The sequence below is a fragment of the Sturnira hondurensis genome, unplaced genomic scaffold (genome assembly GCF_014824575.4).
Source record: "Sturnira hondurensis isolate 20B ecotype Veracruz unplaced genomic scaffold, ASM1482457v3 Scaffold0004322, whole genome shotgun sequence".
NCBI lineage: Eukaryota > Metazoa > Chordata > Mammalia > Chiroptera > Phyllostomidae > Sturnira > Sturnira hondurensis.
Window position 1 is genome coordinate 3,335,527 of NW_028076953.1, and position 21,516 is coordinate 3,357,042.

At 38.3% G+C, this 21,516-nt stretch overlaps 2 protein-coding genes and 2 non-coding genes across 4 annotated transcripts in view; 3 read left to right on the forward strand and 1 right to left on the reverse strand.

Moving 5' to 3' along the window:
- The first annotated feature begins 131 nt into the window (after positions 1-131).
- On the forward strand, positions 132-9,091 carry RPL5 (ribosomal protein L5). Its single transcript, XM_037045502.1, has 8 exons — positions 132-247; positions 907-976; positions 1,064-1,179; positions 2,321-2,455; positions 3,749-3,951; positions 5,062-5,239; positions 8,377-8,465; positions 8,927-9,091. The coding sequence occupies exons 1-8, from the start codon at positions 245-247 to the stop codon at positions 9,024-9,026; spliced, it is 894 nt and encodes a 297-aa protein (XP_036901397.1). The 5' UTR covers positions 132-244; the 3' UTR covers positions 9,027-9,091.
- Positions 4,894-4,989, forward strand: LOC118986566 (small nucleolar RNA SNORD21). The gene has a single exon (XR_005066407.1). It is a non-coding gene; the product is annotated as a small nucleolar RNA SNORD21 (small nucleolar RNA).
- Positions 8,544-8,676, forward strand: LOC118986567 (small nucleolar RNA SNORA66). The gene has a single exon (XR_005066408.1). It is a non-coding gene; the product is annotated as a small nucleolar RNA SNORA66 (small nucleolar RNA).
- A 631-nt stretch (positions 9,092-9,722) lies between the features above and the next one.
- The window catches only part of DIPK1A (divergent protein kinase domain 1A), a 126,789-nt gene continuing 114,995 nt past the window's right edge, over positions 9,723-21,516 (reverse strand). Inside the window, exons 3-5 of the mRNA XM_037045501.1 lie at positions 20,446-20,553; positions 12,735-12,911; positions 9,723-11,279 (exon numbers count right to left, since the gene is read on the reverse strand). Coding sequence (XP_036901396.1) covers positions 10,467-11,279; positions 12,735-12,911; positions 20,446-20,553 — 1,098 coding nt within the window. The 3' untranslated portion in view covers positions 9,723-10,466. The remainder of the gene's footprint in view (positions 11,280-12,734; positions 12,912-20,445; positions 20,554-21,516) is intronic.

Consider the following 21,516-nt stretch of genomic DNA (forward strand, 5'->3'; position numbering starts at 1 on the left):
CGTCAGCCAGGAACATTAAGGATTTGCTGCATCAAGACGAAGGCCCGTGTGGGTCCTCCTACCAGCAGGGGGCGTGATGCCGCACGTCTGACGGCAAGAGGATCTCTCTTCTACACGTCGCTAGCGTGATCACGGGCGCTACATACTGCGCCTGCGCACGGGCTGCGGCCTTTTCCGCTTACCGGAGCTCTGCTGGGTTTGTGGGTCTGTGGCAAGCTGCAGACGTGGGTCTTCCATCCTCAGGATGGTGAGTGGGTATCCTGATCTCGGGACTACAGGTGGACGGAGGTTGCCTCACGTTGCCCTAATGCCAGCCTACGGTTGGTCTCGCGCGGTCCAGGGGTCGGATGGCATTCGATTGCAGGCTCTGCCCTGGTCGGGCTGCCGCTCCCAGCGTGGCCTTAATGGCTGCCGCCCAGCGCGCAAGCTTGAGGGGAAAGGGATTTGGGAGGCGAAAAAGCTGAGGCCCGGATTGAGGGTAGGGGTGTGGTGAGTTCGGTAGACAAGCTGAGGGAGTAGTGCCAGCTCGTCGGAGGGGGCCCCGTCAGGCGGCCGCGCTGGGGAGGTTGCATTAGTCGGTGTCAGACTAGCTGGTGGATGCCCAGTGGCGCGGGCTGCGGCTCCTCGCACCCAGCTCCACGCCCGGCTGCTTCGTGGCTTTTCCGGGAGAGCGGCGGGTGCTTCAGAAAGTCTGTGTCGTCGGTCTGAGGAAGTCGCCTATCAGTCTTGACAGATGGAAAGTAGGAAAAGCGATTCTTGTCCTTAGATGGTTTGAGAAAAGCTGGACTCTGCAAAAGTGACAGTTGTCTAGATTCGCTTTTGAAATTCAGGTGTTAGCTTGTTACATTTCAGATGTCAAAAGTATCATAGTCTAAAGCATTTAATGATGTTCTCTTTTTCTTAAAGGGGTTTGTAAAAGTTGTCAAAAATAAGGCCTACTTCAAGAGATACCAAGTGAAATTTAGAAGACGACGAGGTATGGTTGAATTTTCATGTTCACGGTACTAAAGGAACCTGTTTCGCAGTGGAGTAGACTTTATTTAATTTTTCTTTTTTTTTCCAGAGGGTAAAACTGATTACTATGCCCGGAAGCGCTTGGTAATTCAGGATAAAAATAAGTACAATACACCCAAATACCGGATGATAGTCCGAGTAACCAACAGAGATATCATTTGTCAGGTAAGTTGCATTCTAGACATAAGCCATGATGGTCAAGCCTCCCGCCCCCCAACTCAGGGGTCATGAGAACTTGTACTTGGGAAATCAAACAGGTGTGTGGATTAGAAGGTCCATCAAGTGTGGGGCCTGGCATGCCAAAAATTGCATTGAATTTTTTTTCCTTTTTGTGGGTCTTAAATCGGAGCCTGGGAAATTGGTTCTTTAAAAAAATACTCTGAAGATCAGCCGTTTTTGACAATCCTGACCCAGTTTAACCCCATTTATTTCTTAATGGAGGAAAAAGGGTTTAAAAAAATTATGGTATTGCCACCATTTTGTGGGGGCGGATGGTGTGGGAGGATCAGTTTGATAGAGTAGAAGGTTCCTGCCCCTTCCAACTCCAGTGCAGTGATGGGATTTGCCGTGGACTGCATCCTGGTGTTTGCTGTCCGGCCTTAGATGCCACATACCCACCCCTCTTTGAAGGGGTGGGTCGTTGCAAAGACCCATCCCTTAGCCTCGAGATTATTCTTATTCCTGCTTATTATTTGAGATAGGTTTTAACTGTCCTATGTGAGGTTGTCTTACACATCAAAGATCTCCAGAAAGTGGCAGCGTGCCCCTAGAAGGTAATTTTCTGGAGTTTTACAAGGGAAAAGTTTTTTACTTGAGATTTTCTGGGTCTTTGCACGCAGGAGACAGGTGTGCCAGTTTCCTGGGCAAGCTAATTTGTGATCGAAAAGGCAGTGTCTCCTCTACCTAAGTACAGACAACTAAACACTAGGTGTTTAAAACATTATTGAACTTAAAATATCTTAACTCAAACGATGTTTGAAATAATTGGGAATTCTTTTGCCTTTTTAAATTGCCTCTAATTCCCAGCTAAGTCTTTTCAATATTTAGAAGGAACTACAGTATAATTTATTTCAAAGGTATTTTTATATTCAGTGTCCCTTTGGTTACTTTAGCCTGACATACTGTGACATATTTACACTCTTAGATGTACCTGCTATAGTGGATCAAACCATAAACTTCTTGGAGTTGAATGGGTTTAACAAAGATAGATTTTAAGTGATGCAGATCTGTGTCAAGTTCTTTGAAAACAAAGTCACTTTCGACAAACAGTGAGCACATTACTAACCTGGTTTTCCTCTTACTATAGATTGCTTACGCTCGTATAGAAGGAGACATGATAGTTTGTGCAGCTTATGCTCATGAACTCCCGAAGTATGGTGTGAAGGTCGGCCTGACAAATTACGCTGCAGCATACTGTACTGGCCTGCTATTGGCCCGTCGGGTGTGTACAGGATTACTTTAATTGATGTATTTTGGAATTAGCTCATCGTTTGAAGTGTCTGAAAGATAGATGTTCACACATGGATAAGATAACGTCAGCTATCAGGTCAAGAGAGTTCATGATAGTAACATTTGGCTTACAAGGGCATCATTAGGAAAGATGATTTTAAAAATACAGGGTTTGAGACAGCAGTATATTTTCTAATAATTTGGGTAAGCAGTTTTCCTGTTTTCTTCTGTTAGTTATATCTAGACCAATAGAATTTTCTGCAGTGATACCTGTAATCCGTGCTGATAATGGTAGCCAGCAGTCACTCGTGGTTTGAGCACTTGAAACGTGTCTAGTGCTACCACTGAACTGAATTCTTTGAATAGTCACTTGTGGCTCCTTAGTGGCTACCTTATTGGACAGATCTATTTAGAAATGATCTTGTGACCATAAGCATACATTAAAAATGTATAGACTGCTCCAGATTTCAGAACTTGTTCTAATGAGATGTCCACATGATTTATATGCTTATTAAAATTTAAGAAGCAATGTCCTAAACTTGGCAGGAGGGGGTTGTTTCAATCGTCTTCGCCTCTGGGTGGCAGCACCTTCTATAATATGCATAAAAGGTGAAAGTGTAACTTTGCCTTATTTTTTTCTCAGTTACTGACCTTGTTTTGCAGTGGAATTATTAAGCATACATCATTGTTGGGGACCTACATCTTCATTGGTTATAAACTTGTTTGAGTGGGAGAGGAGCACATTGTCATTCTGTGAGAGCAACCTGGTGCAAAGGCTCTGCTTATGAAACCATAGCTGAGTGATGTGTACTGGGAGAGGAGTTGCCCGTATTAATGTAGTGTAGTTAAGAGATAGAGCCACAAAAGATGTTCTCATCCCAGAATCCTACTCAAAACTACATGTGATAACATTTAATATTTGGTTGTTGAATTAGTGCCAAATAAGACCGAGTAATAAAATTCTTAAATAAGATTACTCGGTCTTATTCTTACATAAGAGTAAGATTCCTACATCAAATTTATGTACCTCCTAATTGATTGCAGCATAAATCAAATATGGACATGCAGCAGATTAAGAAGCTGTTGAATAAAGTCAATACAGCTGGTGAAATTGAATGAAGTTTCTTTTTGTAGCATTTATAATTGATATTTAAAAGTAGATTGGGATTAAAGGATAAGTAAATTGGAATTGTTTTTTGCTAGTGGTCATTAAAGTTGTGACTTGATGTTATTAAGTTGTTTGAATATATTTGAACAGGTATTATACTGGCTTCTTTCTTAATAGCTTCTCAATAGGTTTGGCATGGACAAAATATACGAAGGCCAAGTGGAGGTGACTGGAGATGAATACAATGTGGAAAGCATTGATGGTCAACCGGGCGCCTTCACCTGCTATTTGGATGCAGGGCTTGCCAGAACTACTACTGGAAATAAAGTGTTTGGGGCCCTGAAGGGAGCTGTGGATGGAGGCTTGTCTATTCCTCACAGGTAACACTGTATTCAAGGCATCATTGCCTGGACTGCAGTACTTCACTGTTTCTAACTAGTTGGATTGTGGAGATTACTGAATTAGTTAAAAGTAATAATAGCTATCATTGTGTGCCTACTGTGTGCTAGACACTGTGCAAAAGGATCCTGGCAGGGCAGAAAGGAATTTGTAATGTAATTTTCAAGTGAAGACACTGGGATTGAGAGGTAAATGAGTTGTCCAAGGTTTTGGAGCCAGTGAGTGGAAGAGCTAGGGTTGAAACCACACTACCTTTTAGGTGTAGCTTGGCTTTGGTTAGAAATGAGCAACTTGATTTCACCACTACTTCCCCTTCTCTTTCAATGCATTTTCTTTTTTTCATTCAGAAAGAAAATGGCTTTACTAAGTAATGGAAAAAAAGTGGACTCTAGAAAAAGTTTGAGGAAAAAGACTTAAAACAGATTTCTAAACTTTCAACTGGAAATAAGATTGTAGGCCGTTCTTAGAAGCTAAGTAGGTTTTAATTTGGTTGTTCCTTTAGTTTGAAATAATGATTTTTGTTATTATTATGTAGATACATCTTAAAGTGATTTATCAGCTTCTTATGAATGTTTTAGTGGTTGGTGATTTAACCCCCCAATATTCTATGTATATATGTTCTTATATATTTATAAGCCTGTAAAATGTAACCTAACTGGAACATGCTCTTATAATGTGGGGGAGGGGTTTTCATTTTGTTTTTGAGACTCTGCAGCTCTTTTGGAGAGGCATCTGTGTGACTTTGAATAAATCACTCTTATGTGCCCTGAGACACCAATGAGAAATTGCAAGATTTGGGGGGAACAGTTTTGAAACTCTTTTTCTATGATAGTAACATTATAGTAGTGAAAACCTTGGTTCATTTCATGGTTTTTAAAGGTACTTGAGGTGTGATTTTCTACTCCGGAATTCAGAGATTAGCTGCTGAATGATGATATCCCACCAACTGAGCAGTCAGTAGTTGGTCCTTTGGTTGCATGTGATGCAATTAATTGTTTCAAGACGGGACTGATGGCAGCTATTGAAATGAATTCCTGTTAGTGAACAGATTTCAATCAGTATATACTAAAATGTGAAAAACTTTATTTTAGTACCAAACGATTCCCTGGTTATGATTCAGAAAGCAAGGAGTTCAATGCAGAAGTGCATCGGAAGCACATCATGGGTCAGAATGTGGCAGATTATATGCGCTACCTAATGGAAGAAGACGAAGATGCTTACAAGAAACAGTTCTCTCAATACATAAAGAACAATGTAACTCCAGATATGGTAAAAATTTTATATGAAACTGGGTTTACTGTTTGTTTTTTGGTGGATACATTATATTTATTTTAGGTTAATGGTTAAAAGTTGAATGTGGGTATATGCATATATATATATATATAGACAGACTCATAAGCTGCCCTTGGCTTAAAATGAAATGGCATAAACCCAGGGTAGGTTAAAGGATGAGGTAGTATAATGAGCTAGACTCATCAGCATGCTTTCAGGAATCTTAGATGCTGAACAATGGCAGGTTTTAAGCATCCAAATCTAAAGCCTTTGGTGGCTTTTATGTATTTGGCTGTCCATTATTTCAAGATTTTGTTCCTGTGGTCATAGTTATAATCTACCTTGTTTGCTTTGAGGTGCTGGTTATTAAACTTCGTTTTGATACCATGGGGAAGAAAAATTCTTTCTTTATAGCCAACAAGTACTATGTTCTGGACTTTTTGAATGTCTCAGGCATACATACAGGAAAGGAGATGTACAGATTTTAACATTAGTTCTGCGTGATGCTGAAGAAGTAAAGGGAAACAGTATTTGCAAAAGTGAGTTTAATGTTGGAAAGTCGATCACACCTAAAGTTGAGTCTTCAAGTAATTGGTGTAACTCGTAGCACCAGTTTTGAAATTGCAGTGAAAAGTGGAGGAAAATCACACTGGTTACCATAAAGCTATTACAAATATAAATGGATGGGTTATGTATTAAGTAATTGTTTTCTCTTAGTGTATGGTTTCTATTTTTTGCGTAGCTTTGGTTATGAAATTATTTTTAAAATTGTTATTGTGAAAAGATTCCTTTGTTATTTGTATGTTTTGTATAATACATAGTCTAGGGCAGGATAAACACATAGGTTGAGTTTTGAACTAGGAAAAAGGTAGTTTTATGTTACCTATGGAGAAGCATCTACTACACAGGAGTATATTCCCTTATATTACTACTGATACTGTCTTCGTTCACCCTGCTAAATAGGTCTTTTTGGATGGATTTTCCTTGACCTAACAAAATTTTTCTTCCTAAACAACTTCTTGCTCTGCATGGCACGTATGCTCAAGACATTCTAAACTCTCAGTCTGTGTTTTTAGACATCTGTTTCCTAATGCTTTCCTGTATAGATTCCATGCTTTGGCCAGAACCACTCTTAGGCTAGTGTACTTTCCCGCTAGCTCCTTGATTTCATCTGTGGAAGCATCTTTCCTTACGTGTGTATACTGAAATCCTATGCAGACACCTGGTAGGTCTCCGACAGCAAGTGATCTTTACCTAAATTCATGGCATTATCCACATAACTGATTGTATTTCTTGCTTGTCTGATCTCTTGGAAGGAATGAACTGGGTTGTTTAGATTGTTTTTTTTAATGTCTACATGTGATCAAATGGGTTTGTTAAATACAGTGGAGAGCTGTAATAGAGTGCTAAAAGAGGTGGACAAATTAACTTTCAAAAGGAATTTAGGTAGTTCAGGTCACATGTAGTGAAAATTTTTGTTTTTCCCTAAGCTTTACACAAATGCATGTAGTAATCTCCATATTGAATAATTTTTAAAGATCTGGATTACCTGGCTCATTCTTTAGGGGGCTATAATTCTTACTAGTTTTGACAGCGAACACTCAGGCATTTTATAACTGTTCTTCATGATGATCTTGCACAGGATCAAGTTGAGTCTTGAACAGTGGAGACTGGAGGCACCAATCCCCTTGGGTGTACACACAGAAGTCCATATAAAACCTTTGACTTCTTCAAAACTTTACTGCAGCTCTCCCCTGTGGATTGAAAATAAACTTTTCAATCCACAAATGGGAAACTTAGGGATTTTGAGAGCCAACTGTATTTTGATTGAAAAAAAAATCTGTGTATAAGTGAGAACTGCGTATTTCAAACCTGTATTGTTCAAGTTGAGGGCAGTAGTTGAAACAATACAGGTTGCAACTTGTTTGTTTGTTTGTTTGGGGGGGGTGGATATGTTTTAGAACAAAATTCTCTTTAAGATAACTAATTGGGTGGCCTTTCAGGGTATTCTAGAGAAATTTTGACCTTTCTGATTCCAGAAGCCTAGTATTACTGCTAGAAACTAGTCACTCCTAGTAGTAGGAAATATAAGAGGTCCCTGGTATATGATACTAAAAAATGGCTTTGAAAAGAACTATCAGATATTGATGGAAAATGTAAATCTGGGTAATGTGAGAGGACAAAAAAACTTGGCAATTGCTAATTGGCTTCATTTTTTTTTAAGATTTTATTTTCTGAGAGGGGGGAAGGGAGAGAGAAAGGGAAGGTGGGGAGAAAGGGAGAGAAACATCAATGTGCAAGAGAAACAGCAGTTGGTTGCCTCTCACATGCCCCCAACCAGGGACCTGGCCTGCAACCTAGGCATGTGCCCAGAGCCTCAAACTGGTGACTTTTTGGTTCACAGGCTGGCACTCAGTCCACTGAGCCACACCAGCCAGGGCTCATACACTCTTTTTAAAGTATTTATTTGAGAGAGAAACATTGTTGTTCCACTTACTTATGCATTCATTGGTTGATTCTTTTTTGTGCCCCGACCAGGGATTGCACCTACAGCCTTGGCATATTGGCATGATGCTCTAACCAACTGAGCTACCCAGTCAAAGCAGTCCCATACACTCCATCTTTTTATTTTTAACTGGCGTGTCATTGGTTAATACAGTTATATAGGATTGAGGTATATAATTCTGCAATACATCATCTATGTATTTACCATCCCAACACTCAATCTTAACATCTTAAAAACTTTGTTTTGGCATGTATCTCTCTCAAATGAAAGAATTTAGGTCAGGCAGCATTTTAAATGAGCATAAAATATATTTCTACAGAATCAATTTGCTCTAAGCTTGAAGGACTTAAAAAATAGAGCCAAGGTCCTCAGAAATGCATGCAAATTCTCTTCAAGAAAATAATATGAATAATGTCAATTCACATTTCCTATGGTAAAAATTGGGAATTTCTTAGGAAAAGAAATTTAGAAATTTAAGCGGATGTACCAGCACTGACCTAGTTGAGTGCCTTTTGAGAAGTCTGGCTTAGAAAGAGAAAATTGAGCAAGTAACAGATTACAGTCTGTTGTATTATTGTTTAGGGCATATAAAATGAAACCAAGTACTGTTTGCTTTGCTTTGTTTCAGATGGAGGACATGTATAAGAAGGCTCATGCTGCTATACGAGAGAATCCAGTCTATGAGAAGAAGCCTAAGAAAGAAGTTAAAAAGAAGAGGTATGCATCTTACTGTTTTTTCAAGGGAGAGTTGGCAGGGGTTCCTCACCTTGTTTCATCTAACTCAGACTGAGTTATGTGCAAACTCGATCACTAACTCTGCATGACGTTGCAGAAGTGAAGGGAACCAGGTTTGCTAAAGTAATTGTGGTGATAGAAATGTATTGGCCTCAGAAGCTACTGAGGTGATCCATTCTATCCTAGGACAGTGTAACTACCAGTTACTGCTAATACTGAATAATTGTAAATATTGTACTAACATGTTTATTTGATTTTTGGCACTGTGGTAAAAGGACAGTATCACAAAAGTTGGGGTTTGAAAGTTAGCTTAAAATCATAAATAAGTACATGAATTAGAAATCTTACTACAAAATTTGTCTTTTTTAATCCAAGTTAAATATTTTCTATCCTCATTAGTTGTAGTTTTTAAACCTAACACTCCTGTCTCTTTTGTTTTATAGGTGGAATCGTCCCAAAATGTCTCTTGCCCAGAAGAAAGATCGAGTAGCTCAGAAGAAAGCAAGCTTCCTGAGAGCTCAGGAACGAGCTGCTGAGAGCTAATAAACCAAACCACAATTTCCTATGCAGATTTTTCAGATAAAGACAATAAACTTATTGAACAAGCACCTGTTTCTCTGTTAAGCTCTTGTTAGTAAAACTGTAGGAAATACCCTGAAATTGACAGTACTTTTCTTCAAGAAACAAGTATAGCTTTTTCCAGAAAAAGATGTCTTGCATATTGACTCAAAAGTTCACACCTGCTTCCTGGGCTTCTGTTCTTCCTGAAATGAGTTATCCCTCACATTACATGATGTATGGCTCTCCCTTAAAAGTCTGGCAAACAGCATACCAATCTTCCACTAGGAAATATTTCCTTCATTTATTGTAACCAGATGATCAGTGGGAAGAATAGTTACCTTTAAACAAAACTGGTGCTAATCCATGGCTTTAATTTTTGAGAGAAAGCTGTCCAATGAAGGTCACATAACTAAGATACTTTTAATCAGGTAAAATTTTTGAGCAGAAAATAGCTGGGTCTTTTCTCTAAAAGTTGCTTTGTTTTATGGAGATGTGGAAAGATATGTCCCAGATCTCAACAAACATGAAAATCAGGAGAGGAACAAGTCTTTGTACATCTAATTTACAGGAGGAAATATAAGTTGGATAAATTTACATGCCTCTAAAAATAGCCCTTTGTCCAATAGGAAATAAAGGTAGGTAAATATCAAATTTAAAAAGTTCCGTCTTTTAGAGACCTTAATGTGTCACCTCTCTAACTCAAAAATTCAAGATACTTGGGTCTAGCCCTAAGATCATTTTTGAAGGACTCATTTGGCTGGGTAGTAACAGGATGAACCATTTGAATCTAAGATGGAAAGCTCATCCATTTTCTAAAAGTGGCAATTACATGTTGCTAAGAACACTTGTTTTTGAGTTTTAGAGGCTCAGGAAAAGCCTCAACATTCTGAAGCCACGTGGTGTAGTGTCTGAGTTGAAATGTGTTTTAAGTCTAATACAACAAAGCATACTATTAATGTTTATAAATGAGTAATTTTAATTGATCTGTTTTTCAGACTTCTGTTAATGTGCAAACTTTACCATGCTAAGACATTAGTGAATTTATGTATAAGTTTTAAACAGCAGCTTCAATGCAAACAAATGTTTCCAGCAGTGGTATTTTGGCTAACATAAATCTACAAAATACTCTCACTGTTGATTATGGAATGAGGCTTCACAGCATTATTTTCAGTCAAAATAGTTACACAGTGAATGCACTGGGAAATGGACCAGGGCTTCCGAGAGAGCAGGAAAACCCTTTTGGGCCTATTGATCCTATACCTCCTGCCATTACTTCAGCAATTGACATTTTTAAGATGATGGCTTCTTAGGACCAGGGGAAAGGAATTTTGTGTGGCAAGGATTTGAATCAGAAGCCATTTTTTTTAATGCTTAAAATTTTCTAAGTGTTAAGTTTCCCACTGGTCATAATGTGAAAATGAACTAAGAGTCATTTGTGTAGGAAATTTTCTTCCACAGTAAAGTTTTTAGGTTATTTAGTATCAGGGAATGTTCCATTTCCATTTGATTTGCTGTGACTTTGAGAGCAATACAAGAATAAAGTTGCTTTTCTAATTCTTCACGAATCTCACTTGGAGCACCGCGCAGTAGATAGTCTTTGAGTAACTGACAGGCCTTTGCCAGGTTTGGTTGTATCACTTCTGAAGTGCACTTCATTGTACTCTGATCACAGCTAGTTCGACAGTCCGTGCCATAGACACAGTCCAGGTCAGACTCACAGTGACGATCCTTTATAAGTTCTTTCAGGTTTGTCTCTGGCACAATTTTTCTCATGTCCACCATTTTCAGGTCGTACTTATCGTTATATCCCAGGTTTTTGGCACTAGTATCACACATGAGGAAGTTTCCATAGGGGCCGTGGAAAACATCTTCCACAAATTCTAGTAGTCCGATGGCTATTTTAGCCTTTCTGGGCCATGATGGTGTGAACAACTGATCCATGCTTCTTCTGAACCCAGATGGGATGAAAAGTTCAATGACCCATGGAAGGCTTATTCCATAAAGAGAGGTATATTCAACACTTTCCATCACATAGAGATCACCACAGAATCCCATTAATTTGGGAGTATGTTCTTTATCTTGAAGTATCACCATGAGAAGAAACTCATTTAATTGGAGAAGTGCCCATGCTGACTTTGCTTCTCCCAAGGAAACCTGGCCATCTTTGTCTCCATCAGCCACTGTCAAGATGAGATTAACCAGTTCAGAGAGATTTCCCTGGTCACCCAATTTTGCCTGTAAAGATAAGATTTTAGCTAATTAAACAGAAGGAATGAAAAATATGAATGTATGGTGATTGCCATGCTAAGTAATAATCTTGCTACTGAATCCCCTATAAAGGAACTTAAAATATCTTCAAATATTTATGAAGCTTGCTAAGTTAGAACTATGTTGGTTTTTTTTTCCTCCTCACCTGAGGATATTTGTTGACTTGATGTGGGGGGGCGATGGAGGCGGGTGGAGAAGAGGAAAGGGAAGAGTGTGTGTGTGGGGTCGGGGGGAGAGAGAGAGAAGTATCTATTCGGTGCCTCCTGCACAGCCATAGCCCAACCTGGGATCAAACATGCAATCTAGATGTGTGCCCTGACCAGGGATTGAACCTGCAACCTTTCGGTGTATGGGACAATGCTACAACTAATTGAGCACCTGGCCAAGACAGAACTGTTTTATGTAATTGCAGTAAAACTTGGCTAAGTCTGCTTGTTAAGAAATGGCCACCCCAACTCACATAGCCCTCTCACACTCTGCATAAATACAGTTAACCAAGACGCTATGTGATTATTTTGTCTTATTCATACATTTACTTGCAAAATTGCAGTGTAATACGCTCATATTCAGTTATTCAACTGAAAGGCCTTTGCTAGGTTTGGTTGTATCACTTGGAAAACATCTTCCACAAATTCTAGTAGTCCGATGGCTATTTTAGCCTTTCTGGGCCATGATGGTGTGAGCAACTGATCCATGCTTCTTCTGAACCCAGATGGAATGAAAAGTTCAATGACCTATGGAAGGCTTATTCCATAAAGAGAGGTATATTAAACACTTTCCATTATATAGAAGTCACCACAGAATCCCATTAATTTGGGGGTATGTTCTTTATCTTGAAGATAGATGAATTTCTACTTTGTAGTTATCATATTAACATAACTATTTTGTTTAAGTTACATTGTTCCAATACTGAAAGTTAAAAAGCATTTCCCTGTGAAGGTTCTCTGGGATAAAACAGTCTGAAAGTGTAAACTGTTCAGAGAAAAGAAAGATTATAAATGCAAATATAAGAGCAGTAATGAGAAAAAAGAATTCTTTGTAAAACTAATTATTTTCATCTTTTAATATTTCTAGTTAATTTCTGCATGAGTTTTTCTTTAAATTTTAAAAAATAACTTGCAAATTGGTGTACTAATTTTATTTCACCTTTTAAAAATTGTATCAGTTATAATAATCAAACTATAAATCGGCCTATCCATTTAATGAACTCCCCTCTCATACCTGGACATTTTTAGCTATTATAATGTTAAAATAAACATCTTTCACACATTTCTTTCCTTTGTTGAATTATTTCTCTCAAGACAGAGTCCCTGATAGAGGTAAAAAAATAGCAAGATTTTTGTAGTTTAAAAGAAGGTCCTGTCAATTCACCCAGAAGAGTGTACCACTTCACATTGGCAACATGTGAATGGATATACTTACTTTAAAGAGACTGTAGACCATTTCTTTGAATTTCTGTACAGTAGTTCCTCTAGTTGGTTTATCAAATAACACTATTTCTTTTCTTGGTTCCAATTCAGTTCCAAAATCAAGGTGAAGTGCTTGTTCCATTTGACATTTCACAACCCCTGGTAGATTATCCCAAATCCCTAAATACATCTATTTGAAAAAATGGCAAGTTATACTTCAGGCAGAGTAGAAAACACCACTACATTTTTAGTGTTCTCCTCCTCTAAAAACACACCTATACAAACAAGCAACAGAGCACTGAGGTTGTGACTTTCTTTTTGAATAGCAAGCTGAGAACCATAGTCTGAAGCTTTTTTCCTTAATTTTTAAATTATAGGAAATTTTAAAAATTAAATTACAGAAGTAATATATGCCTAAATAGATATACATATATGTACCATAACCATCAATTTCATTTTTCCATTTTTGTTATTATGGTAAAACTACAAAACCATATAATTTGCCATTTCAACCATTTTTAGTGTACAGTTCAGTGGTATGACATCAATGAAGTTTTCCTCCCATCACCACCATCCTTTCCAGAAGTTTTTTTCATCTTTTAAAACAGAAACTCTATACCCATTAAACAATAACTCCTTGTTAGCTCTTTCCTTCCAGCCCCTGGCATCGCCATCCTACTTTCCGTCTTTATGATTTTGACTACTCACATAAACAGAATCACACAGAATTTGTCTCTTTGTGACTTTGTGACTGCCTTCTTTCACTTAGCATTATGTCCTCAAGGTTCATCCATGCAATAGTATGTGTCAGAACTTTCTTCCATTTTGAAGTTGAGCAATATTCTATTATAATAATGTAAATACAATATTTTGCATTTCCATTCATCTGCCAATGGACACTTGGGATGCTTCCATGTTTTAGCTATTGTGAATAATGTTGGCATAAATGTGGGTGTCAAATATCTCTTCAGGACCCTGCTTTTGATTCTTTTAGGTATATACCCAGAAATAGAATTGCTGGATCATAAAGTCATTCTATTTATTTTTTCCCAGGAACTGCCATACCGTTTTCTGCAAAGGCTGCATCATTTTACATTCCCACCAACAGTGCAGAAGGGTTCCAGTTTCTCTACATCCTCGTCACACCTGTTATGTTCTGTTGACGACAGTCCTTTCCCTATCGAATGGTCTCAGCACCTTTGTCAAAAATCATTTGGTCATATATGTGAGGGCTTTTTCTCTATTCTATTCCATTGGTTTATATGTCAGTCTTGATTCCAGTAACACTGTTTTAATTATTGTAGCTTTATAGTAAGATTTGAAATCACAAGTGTGAGTCCTCCAGCTTTGTACTTTTCAATATTGTTTTGGCTACTCAGGGTCCCTTGAGATGCCATATGAATTTTAGGACGAGTTTTTCTATTTCCGCAAAAATTGTCATTGGGATTTTAATAGGAATTGCATTACTTTGAAAATCACTTTGGGTAATATTAACAACTTAATAGTCAGTATTCCAACTCATGAACATGGATGTGTTCCATTTGTTTATCATTAATTTCTTTCAGAAGTTTTCACTGTACAAGATTTTCACTTCCCTGGTTAAGTTCATTGCTGAGTATTCTTTTGGATGCTATATAAATAGAATGATTTTCTTAATCACCTTTTTGGATTGTTCATTGTTAGTATATAGAAATGCAACTAAGTTTTGTGTGTTGACTTTGTTTCATGCTACTTTGCAGAATTCACTTACTAGCTCTAACAATTTTTCTGTGTGGAATCTTTAGGTGTTTCTACATTAGATCATATCATCTGTCAACAGAGATCATTTTACTTCTTCCTTTCCAATTTGGATGCCTTGTATTGGGTTGGACAAAAAGTCTGCATGTTTTTTTCCATAAAATAAAAGACATGTTCTTTTCATTTTCACCAATAACTTTAATGATTTGGATATTTTGAGTATGTCAGCTGTTTCCTGCCTGGTATAATATTGATTGTTCTCAATTAATTCTCAATTTGATTGCTGTCAACTTCAACTGTTATACCTGACTGTGGAGCATCATCCAGTGAGAAATCTCTAGCACGAAAACCTTGCAAACCACCTTTGACATGTTCAATCAGTCACAGCCCCTTCTCCATACACTGCACAAATCTTTTTATGCACTTCAGTTGCATTTTTACCTCTCTTAATATAATAAAGCATAATATGCTGAAAATATTGCATATTTTCTTCCATCTTCAATATTAAAATGGCTACACAAAAATTCACCAATTTAGATTATTTTTTTAATGCATGTTGATTTGACAGCTGTAAAAATACAATCTAACAAAATGGTTTCAAATGAAGTTAAAGACAACTAAGTATAACTAGAGCCATCTTACAGAAAAAAACATGAACAAACTTTTTTGCCAACCCATTATTTCTTTTTCTTACCTAGTTGAGCCAGCTAGTAGCTAGAACTTCTAGTATTTTGTTGAATAGAAGTAACAAAAGTGGGCACCCTAATCTTGTTCCTGATCCTAGAGAAAAAGCTTTCAATCTTTCAACATTGAATATGGTGTTAGGTAAGGGTGGTTTTTTCATATATGGGTTTTACTATGTTAAGGTAGTTAGTTGCCTTTTATTCCTAGTTTGTGGATTGTTCTTATCATGAAAGGGTACTGAGTTTTGTTAAATACTTGTTCTACATCAATAAGATGATCCTTCTTGCCCTGGTTGGTGTGGCTCAGAGGATTGAGTGTTGGCCTACAAATCCGAAGGTTGCATGGTCAATTTCCAGTCAGGGTACACGCCTGGGTTGCAGGCCAGATTCCTCAGCTCAAGTATGCAAGAAGCAATTTGCCACATTGATCTTTCTCTCCCTCTCTTTCCCCCTCCCTTGCCTTCTAAAAAGTAAATAAATAAAACGTAAAAAAAACCAAAAAGATGATCTTTCTCTTTTTCCTTCATTCTGTTAAGGTGGTATATTACATCGATTGATTTTCCTATGTTGAACCATCCTCAAATTCCAAGAATAAACCCCACATGATCAGGGTGTCTGACACTTTTTAATACACAGCTGAATTTGGTTTCTATTATTTTGCTGAGGATTTCTGCATCACTGTTTGGCCGGGATACTGGTATGTTTTCTTGTACTGTCTTTATATGGCTTTAGTTCTCAGTAATGCTGACCTCATATGATGAGTTAGAAAGTATTCCTTCCTCTTCAATTTTTAAAATGTTATTTACTAATTTACTCTTAGAAAGAGGGGAAGGAGGGAGAACAAGAGGGAAAGAAACACTGATGTGAGAAGAAACATCAATCAGTTGCCTCTCCTATGCGCCCTGACTGGAGACAAACCTGCATGTGCCCTGAGCGAAACCAAACCCAACCTTTTACTTTGTGGGGTGATGCCCACCCAACTAAGCCACACTGATCAGGGTATCTTCAATTTTTTTGGAAAAGTCTGAGGTGGATTGGTATTAGCTCTTTATATGCCTGGTAGAATTTACCACTGGAGCCAGCAGGTCCAGGGCTTTTCTTGTTAGAAGACTTTGCTTACTGATTTAGTCTCCTAGTAGGTATATAGTTCTATTCTGATTTTCTATTTCTTGGTAAGTTTTGTGTTTCTAGAAGTTTGCCCATTTCATATAGGTGATCCAATTTGTTGGTGCACAATTGTTCATAGCACTATAGAATCAGTAGTAACATTCCTCCTTCATTTCTGATTTTAACAATTTGAGTCTTCCCTCTTTTTCTCTTAGACCATCTGGCTAAAAGTTTGTTGATATTTTATTTTAAGTATATTTTATTGATTATGCTATTACAATTGCCCCATTCTTTTTTATCCCCTTTCTCTCCCTCCACCCAGTACCCCCATTCCCTTCAGCATTCCCCACCCCCCTTAGTTCATACTCATGGGTCACACATATAAGTTCTTTGACTTCTCCATTTCCTATACTATTCTTAAGCGCCCCGCCCCCCCCGTCTATTTTGTATTGACTATTTATGGTACATATTCCCTGTACCTTTTCCCCCACTCTCTCCCTTCCCCTATCCCACCAATATCCCTTCACATGATCTCTATTTCTGGGATTCTGTTCTTGTGCTAGTTATTAGCTTAGTTTTGGGGGGTTTTTTAGGTTCAGTTGTTGACAGTTGTGAGTTTGTTGTCATTTTACTGTTCGTAGTTTTGATCTTCTTCTTTTTCTTAGATAAGTCTCTTTAACATTTTATATAATAAGGGCTTGGCAATAATGAACTCCTTTAACTTGACCTTATCTGAGAACCACTTCATCTGCCCTTCCATTCTAAATGACAGCTTTGATGGATAGAGTAATACTGGATGTAGGTCCTTGCCTTTCATGACTTTGAATACTTCTTTCCAGCCCCTTCTTGCCTGCAAGATTTCTTTTGAGAAATCAGCTGATAGTCTTATGGGAACTCCTTTGTAGGTAACTGTCTCCTTATCTCTTGCTGCTTTTAAGATTCTCTCCTTCTCTTTAATCTTGAGTAATTTAATTATGGTGTGTCTTGGTGTGTTCCTCTTTAGATCCAACTTGTTTGGGACTCTGAGCTTCCTGGACTTGTACACCTATTTCCTCTGACAGATAGGAGAAGTTTCCTTTCATTATTTTTTCAAATAAGTTTTCAATTTCTTGCTCTTCCCCTTCTCCTTCTGGCACCCTTATGATTTGGATGTTGGAATGTTTAAAGTTGTCCCACAGACTCCTAAGCCTCTCCTCATTTTTTTGAATTCTCGTTTCTTCGTTCTGTTCTGGTTGAATGTTTATTTCTTCCTTTTGTTCCAAACGATCGATTTAAGTCCTGGTTTCCTTCCCTTCAACATTGGTTCCCTGTATATTTTTATTTCACTTTGTACAGCCTCCACTTCTTCCTTTATTTTGAGGCCATACTCAGTCATCCCGTGAGCACCCTGGTTATCAGTGTTTTGAACTCTGCATCTGATAAATTGGCTATCTCTTTATCACTTAGTTCTAATTTGGGAGCTTTGATCTATTCTTTCATTTGGGCTGTATTTCTTTGTCTTGGTGCATCTGTTACGTTGTAGGGGGTGGAGCCTTAGGTATTTGCCAGGGTGGAGCAACCCATGTCACTACATTGTGGTACTATATGTGCGGGAGGGGTCAGAGAGGGAACAATGCCACTTGCTCAGCTCTCATTCCATTTTCAAGAGACTGGCAGTTTCAGCTGCCACCACAACCCCCATAGATTATTACAGCCAAAGGTTCTAAGATTTTGTTTTCCTAGCACTGGTACCCTGAGTTGCACAGTGTATCTCATTCCCCAGTTGTTCCTCCCGATTTATCCACACATGAATGTGGGACCACCTGGTCTACCAGCTGTCATCTTGCCTGCCTGGTCCACCAGCTACCACCTTGTTGTGTGTCCTCTCCATCCTGGCTGCCCGCCTCTGCCCCGCCTACCAGTTTGGATGAATATTTCTTCATTAACTTCCTGGTTGTCAGACTTCCATACAGTTCCATTTTCTGGCGGTTCTGGTTGTTTTTTGTTTGTGAATTGGCTGTTTTCTTGTTGGGTTGTGTGAAGAGGTGAAGCGTATCCACCTATGCTTCTATCTTGGCTGAAACTGTATCTGGTGATATTTTAAAAAAACCAAACTTCTGGTTTCATTGACTTTCTCTATTGTTTTTCTAATCTTTATTTCTTTTATCTCTATTATAATCTGTATTATTTCTTTTGTTAGCTTTGAGTTTAGTTGTTCTTTTCTATTCCTTAAGTTATAAAACAAAGTTGTTTACTTGAAACCTTTCTTGTTTCTTAATGTAAGCATGTATAGCAATAAATACAATTTTAAAAAAGTAAGATTACACAGGAGGATGAAAGGCAACATCCTGCTATATCCATTTTCCTAATCCCATAGTCCAGAACTGGTCGCTATTAACTATTTAGCTATTTATCAAACTATATGGTGCTTACTATGTGCTCTGGTCTACTCATTTATTTGATTATTTTACTCCTTATAACAACACTATAAAGTAGATACTATTATCATTCTCAAATTGCTGACGGAGAACTGAGGCAGAGAGAGGGGAAGTTAACACAACACAAAGCCAGCGTTTTTGCCCAGGCAGTGCCTTCCTGCTTATATATACAAAAACCAAATAGTATTGTATTAGTAATAATATTAATCCAAACAAAGCAGATTATATCCCTGCCCTGCTTCGAACCCTGTAATACAATTTGAATACAGCCCAAAGTCCTTTCCATTGCCTGTTAGGCCTCATATGGAACTAGCCTGGCCTTATTCTTTAATCTGATCTTCTACCGCGTGTTCCTGAATCCCTGCATCCCAGCTACAGTCTTCTTTCTGTCCCTTGAGCCTATCAACCTTATTTCTGTTTCATGACCTGCTTCATTTATTTGATCCTGGTTCTGCTTGGAAGGAACGCACAGATCTTCACACGGTCAGCTCCTTCACACGCTGCAAGTCCCAGCTCAGGAGTTACTGCGGCCAGGCCTTCCCTAACCACCTACCTAGACTGGATCCTTCTTCCATCTCAGGTCACTCTCTAACCCTTTAGCACTGTCTGAAAATGACCTTATTTATTAGGTTAATGACTCATTTATTATCTCTTCTTTCACATGAAACATAAGGCACAGGAGGCCAGAGGCTTTCTGTGCCTTGTTCTCCAGGGTCTCTCACAATGCCTTAAACAGTTCCTGTCATGTAGTAGTTATTCACATGCTAGATTTTGTTTCAGAAATCCTCTCAAATAGTGTTAGCATTGTAACTTCAAATATATTTTAAATTTTTATAGTTATGAGTAATTATAGAAATTTACATTGGAAATTTAGAAATAATATAAAGAAAAAAGATGCCCTTAGGCATCTCCACTGCCCAAGGATAATCAGTGTTGATGTTTGTTACGGTTTCTTCCAGCCCAATAGTATTCTACTGTTCTAATTCATGGTTGATGATAAGTGAGGTAGAACATTTTTTAAAAGTTTTTAAAGATTTTTTCATTTTATTTCTTTACTTTTAGAGAGAGGGGAAGGGAGGAAGAGAGGGAGAGAAACAGCTATGTGTGAAAGATTTGGTTGCCTCTTGCACACACCAATCTGGGACCCAACTGGGACCTGGCCTGCAACCCAGGCATGTGCCTTGACTGAGAATCTAACTGGCAACCTTTTGGGTCACAGGCTGGCACTCAATCCACTGAGCCACACCAGCCAGGACAGAACATTTTTTTCATTATGTTTATCAGTTATTTATAGATCTTCTTTTGTGACTTAGTTCATCCTGTCCTTTGCCCATGCCTGGAGTTTAACTTTTCATTAATATTATCTTAATAAGGTCTCCCCTGATCACCTCTGCCAAAGCGCATCTCCACCACCTGTGCATTGTCCAGCAATCTGCCGTGTGTACATCCTTATAAAACATATCACATTCTGTAATTATCTTGCTCATATATTCATCTATAAACTGCTTACATTCCCCACCCCTCTGGGATAATACAAGATCCATAAGGGAAGCAATCCTATCTATCTTAATCACCATTGTATTCCTAGTAACTGAAACAGCCCCTGGAGTACAGAACAGGGGTTCGTAAACATCTGTGGGATGAGTGACGCAAAGCACACAAAATTGAAATATAATAAATGTCCTAAAGCTCTGGTTCAAGAATTCTTTTAATAATGCTTTAGTTTAAGTTAAATTAGAGTGTACCATCAATCTGGAATGTTTATTAATAATGTCCATACCTGATTGTTGGGCTTGGTAGACAAGCATTTTCCAAAGTAAAGAGTTTCTGTAACACAAAGGCTGTTACACGCAGGCCCATCAATAACTCCAGTCTTGTACTTGTCACACTGAAAACAGGACATAAAGTAGTTAATGGAAAAATGTTCACAAGAAGAAACACAGTAAAGACACCATAAAGAGACATCTATATTCTCTAAGGGAAGGTTCCACAATGAAAAGGACTCTGGCTTCAGATATGGGTGGACTTGGGTTTGAATCCGAGCCTGTTCCTCACTAATTATGTGACGGAGGGACCCTGTTGCGAACAGGGTGTGCACAGAACGATGAGACTTTTCCCCACTTAACATGGTCTGAGGTGGTATGGTACCCACTCTCTGAGAATAGGAACACTCTATTTTTTTAAATGGCTCTGGTCTTAAAATAAATTTAAAAATGAAATTTAAGTTACCAAAAGACTTTAAAATAACAAAATAAAATTACCTCTGTCATCCTTGAGAATATCCAAAAACAAGAAATAATCTGGGGATGGTAAACTTACAATACAGTGTACAGATGATGTGCTGTGCAATCATGCACCTGAACCTGCAGAATTTTGTTAACCAGGGTCACCCAATAAATTCAACAAAAAGGAAAAAAAGAATAAAGTGTTAAAAAAGAAAGGCCAACTCTATCTTTGATAAAATGAGGTACTAATGGAACCCTAAGATACAATACATGAGGATGGCCTTCCAAGTTCAGTGAAAATTACACCAGAGTCCAGAAGCACGCTGAGATTAAATACCTGCTGTGACCTCAATTCTCAAAGTTGGCAAAACACTGCATAAATGGTACATCTAAAGGGAAGAGCCATCAGCCTGATTTGCAATGAAGGTTTAAGGGGCACAGCTGTGTAAAACTCCAAGGACTCTTTCTGGCACCAGGAAGTTGCAGGGCAAGGCAGCGATAAAAATCCTGAAAATGTTATCCGTGTTGGAGGTAGTAGTCTGTCAATGAAATAGGGGCTGCGAAACACTTTATCATGAGCACCTCTGTAGTTGCTAGGGAGATACACAGGCTGAACTCATCTGTGT